Raw genomic sequence first — 2,998 nt, forward strand, 5'->3', positions numbered from 1 at the left:
TGGGGCAGCAAACGTGGCAGGATGGGAGCAGAGATATTTCCCTGGCAACCCAAAACCCCTCATCCCACCACTTGGACCCACATTTCTGCCCCAGACTGAGATCTTGGGAGGGCAAAGGGGGTGCCATTTTTTTACAGGAGGGTCCTGACACCTCTGTGAATGACACGGAGGAGATAAACTGTTCTGTGCATTGCACAAATATTTTAGCAGCCTTTGCTTTAGCATCCTCCTGTTGTAGAGCTGAGAGGACACCCCTGCACAGTGAGGACATCGCTTCTGCCTTCCTTCCAGAAATCATCCCCTTTTTAGCAAAATTACATGCTGTTGACAAAAACACTAGTTTACACAAAGTCATGGGGATCCGCCTGAGCACCAAGAAAGTCCCTGAGCCTGCCTGGTGCGCACTCGTACGGCACAGCTCAGCCTGTGGTTATAGCTCTGGGATGCTGCTGGGGCTGGGGCTGCATCCCGAGCATCCCCAGTCCCCACATTCTGGGTGCTGTGCTGGGGTCTCAGAACAGTTTAATTCATGTCCTGCCCTCCAGCACTGTGTCAAAAGCACCACTGCATACCCCCAGTGATCACCAGGACCCACTTACCTCTGCCTTTGAGACCGAAGGTGGCAACGATGCCCAGTCTGGACATCCTGAGCTGATGCTGGTGTCCAGCCGGCTCTTCCAGCAGCACAAATGGTTGGTGAAGCCCCCAAAAAACCCCACCCAAAATGCAAATGCTCCCTGTTTATATGCCCTGAGCAAAATGCTGGCAAAGGCAGGATGCCAACTCCAAATTTCTGTCACTGCCATCACCCTTGCAGTTAATTGCTGGGAAAATCTCAGCACACCCGACAGGACCTGGGGGAGCTGTTTGCATGCTCCAGCCGTGTGGGAGATGCTTTCCTTGCCTTTTCAAACAGCATTTCAGTCCCACACTGGAAAAAAACCACTAGGGGAGGAGGACTTTGATGTCCCTTGTGCCCCTTCCTTGGGTGGGGGGAAAGGAGGAGGACTGGGGGGCTCTTCCTGGGCGTGAGGAAGACGCCAGCTGGAGCTGCAGCTTGCAGCAGGAGCACCCCATGGATGCCATGCCTGTGAGGCTATTTGCTATTCTGGGATGTGGTTTTCTCTCTCTTTTTGGCCAGAAATTCCACTCTGGACTTACAAAAAGAAAAAAAAAAGGCCAAACCGCTGTTTTGTCGACGTCATTTGTTTTTGCCAAATAGGCATTTCCTAAAGCAAAATCCCTCTCTCGGAGCGTTACCTCGCTGCTAACAGCTCCACGAGCGTGTCCTTTCCCCTCTGCTCCAAAAATCATCCAAACTATTGCCTGCAAGTGCTTCCACTGCAGGAAACCTCTCAGCTGGGAACTGCGTAGGACCCAAGGGGACAGGAGGTGCCCAAGCATCACCCGTGCCCCGGGGTGCAGCCCGAAGCATGCCTGCCATGGCTCACTTACTAGGTGCCGTGGGAGCCGGCGTGGCAGAGGCACCGGCCGGTCTCAAAGTGGCACTGGCCGTTGACGCAGTCGCTGCAGACGAAGGCGCAGTTCTCCCCGTATGTCCCATTCCGGCACTTGGTTTCACACCTGGGGAGGGATGAGGGCAGGCAGCTGGAGTGCCCACGGCTCCTGGGGACCTCCAGCATCCCCCCGGCTCTCCTGCCTGCAGGTGGGGAGATGGGGCTGTGTGTTGTCAGCCCCGTTTGGGTGCTGCAAAGCCCCAGCACCAATCCTGGGCACAAAAGCCTGCGGGAAAGCATCCCACCTCGAGAGCTGAGCCCAACCGCAAGCATCCAACATTACCTGGGGGCATGGGGCAGGGGTCTCACAGGCTCCCTCCAGTCCCATGGCTGTGCCAGTGGGCTCATCCCATTCCTGTCCTCCCCTCCTGGCTGCAGAAACCCACAGCCACCCCTGGTCCCTGGGCAGGGAGCAGCAGGAAAGCTGGGCATTGCTCTGCCGGGGCCCAACTCTGCACTCAGCCACACTCACCGGTCTCCAATCCAGCCCGGGTTGCAATGGGAGCACTTGCCATTGATGTGGTTGCAGGTGTGGCCGTCCTTGCAGGGGGGACAGAGCTTCTCACAGCCCTCTCCGTAGAAGCCAGGCGAGCAGGGCTGGTCACACTTGGTGCCGTTCCAGCCCGCCTCGCAGGTCAGGCAGCGCCCATCCGCCACGGTGCACGGCTGCAGGCTCTTGCACTGCCCGCACCTGCAACGGCCGAGGCGGAGCCCATCACTGGGTGCAGCATCCTTGAAACCTCCTGCCGCCACCTCCCACAGAGCCCGCAGTGCCGGATCAGGCCCAACGGGGTCTGGCCACTCACCGCCTCCTGCAGCCTTGGCCGTACAAGCCAGCTGGGCACGGCTCGCGGCAATACTTCCCCCGGTAGCCTGGCTCGCACGTGCAGGTCCCATCCACCTGGTTGCACTTGCCCTTGTAGCACTGGCAGTAAAACTGCTCGCAGGGCGAGTTGTTGCAGGAACATTGGTTGTTGCAACTGCGGCCCCACCAGCCGGGCTGGCACAGGCAGTTGCCTGTCTGCTGGTCGCACTGGGAGTTGTGGCTGCAATAGCAGGAGCTGGAGCATTGGGGTCCCCACCAGTTGGGCTCGCAGGTGCACTTGCCTGTCTTCTGGTCACACTTGCCGTGCTTGCAGAGGCAGACATTCTCGCATTTGGGACCCCAGCGGTTGGGGTTGCAGGTGCACTGGCCCGTCACGTCCTCACATTGCCCGTTGGGGTGACAGCTGCACATCTCCTTGCAGTCCGGACCCCAGAACTGCCGGGGACACTCTGCGGGCAAAGCCGTCAGCCTCGGCACTGCCCGGGGGATAACCCCACCACCCAGCACCAGTGGAGATCCCCAGTTCCAACAGGACCTCTCGACCACAGTTCCCCCTCCCTCCTCCCAGTGGACTGGATCTCAGAGGAGACCCCTCCAAAGGGACGACACCCTGGGGACAAAGACAGGGGGACAGGCAGGGGCAGAGCAAGAGCAT

At 59.0% G+C, this 2,998-nt stretch overlaps 1 protein-coding gene across 1 annotated transcript in view; it reads right to left on the bottom strand.

Annotated features, from left to right (window-relative positions):
- LOC104169495 (scavenger receptor class F member 2-like) overlaps window positions 1–2,754 on the bottom strand; it is a gene marked incomplete at its 3' end in the record, with an annotated part of 11,048 nt that extends 8,294 nt beyond the window's left edge. The window contains 3 exon segments of the mRNA XM_009710421.1: window positions 1,456–1,584; window positions 1,990–2,208; window positions 2,324–2,754. Coding sequence (XP_009708723.1) covers window positions 1,456–1,584; window positions 1,990–2,208; window positions 2,324–2,754 — 779 coding nt within the window.
- Between the last annotated feature and the right edge of the window lie 244 nt (window positions 2,755–2,998).

Source organism: Cariama cristata, unplaced genomic scaffold (genome assembly GCF_000690535.1).
Source record: "Cariama cristata isolate BGI_N322 unplaced genomic scaffold, ASM69053v1 scaffold23291, whole genome shotgun sequence".
NCBI lineage: Eukaryota > Metazoa > Chordata > Aves > Cariamiformes > Cariamidae > Cariama > Cariama cristata.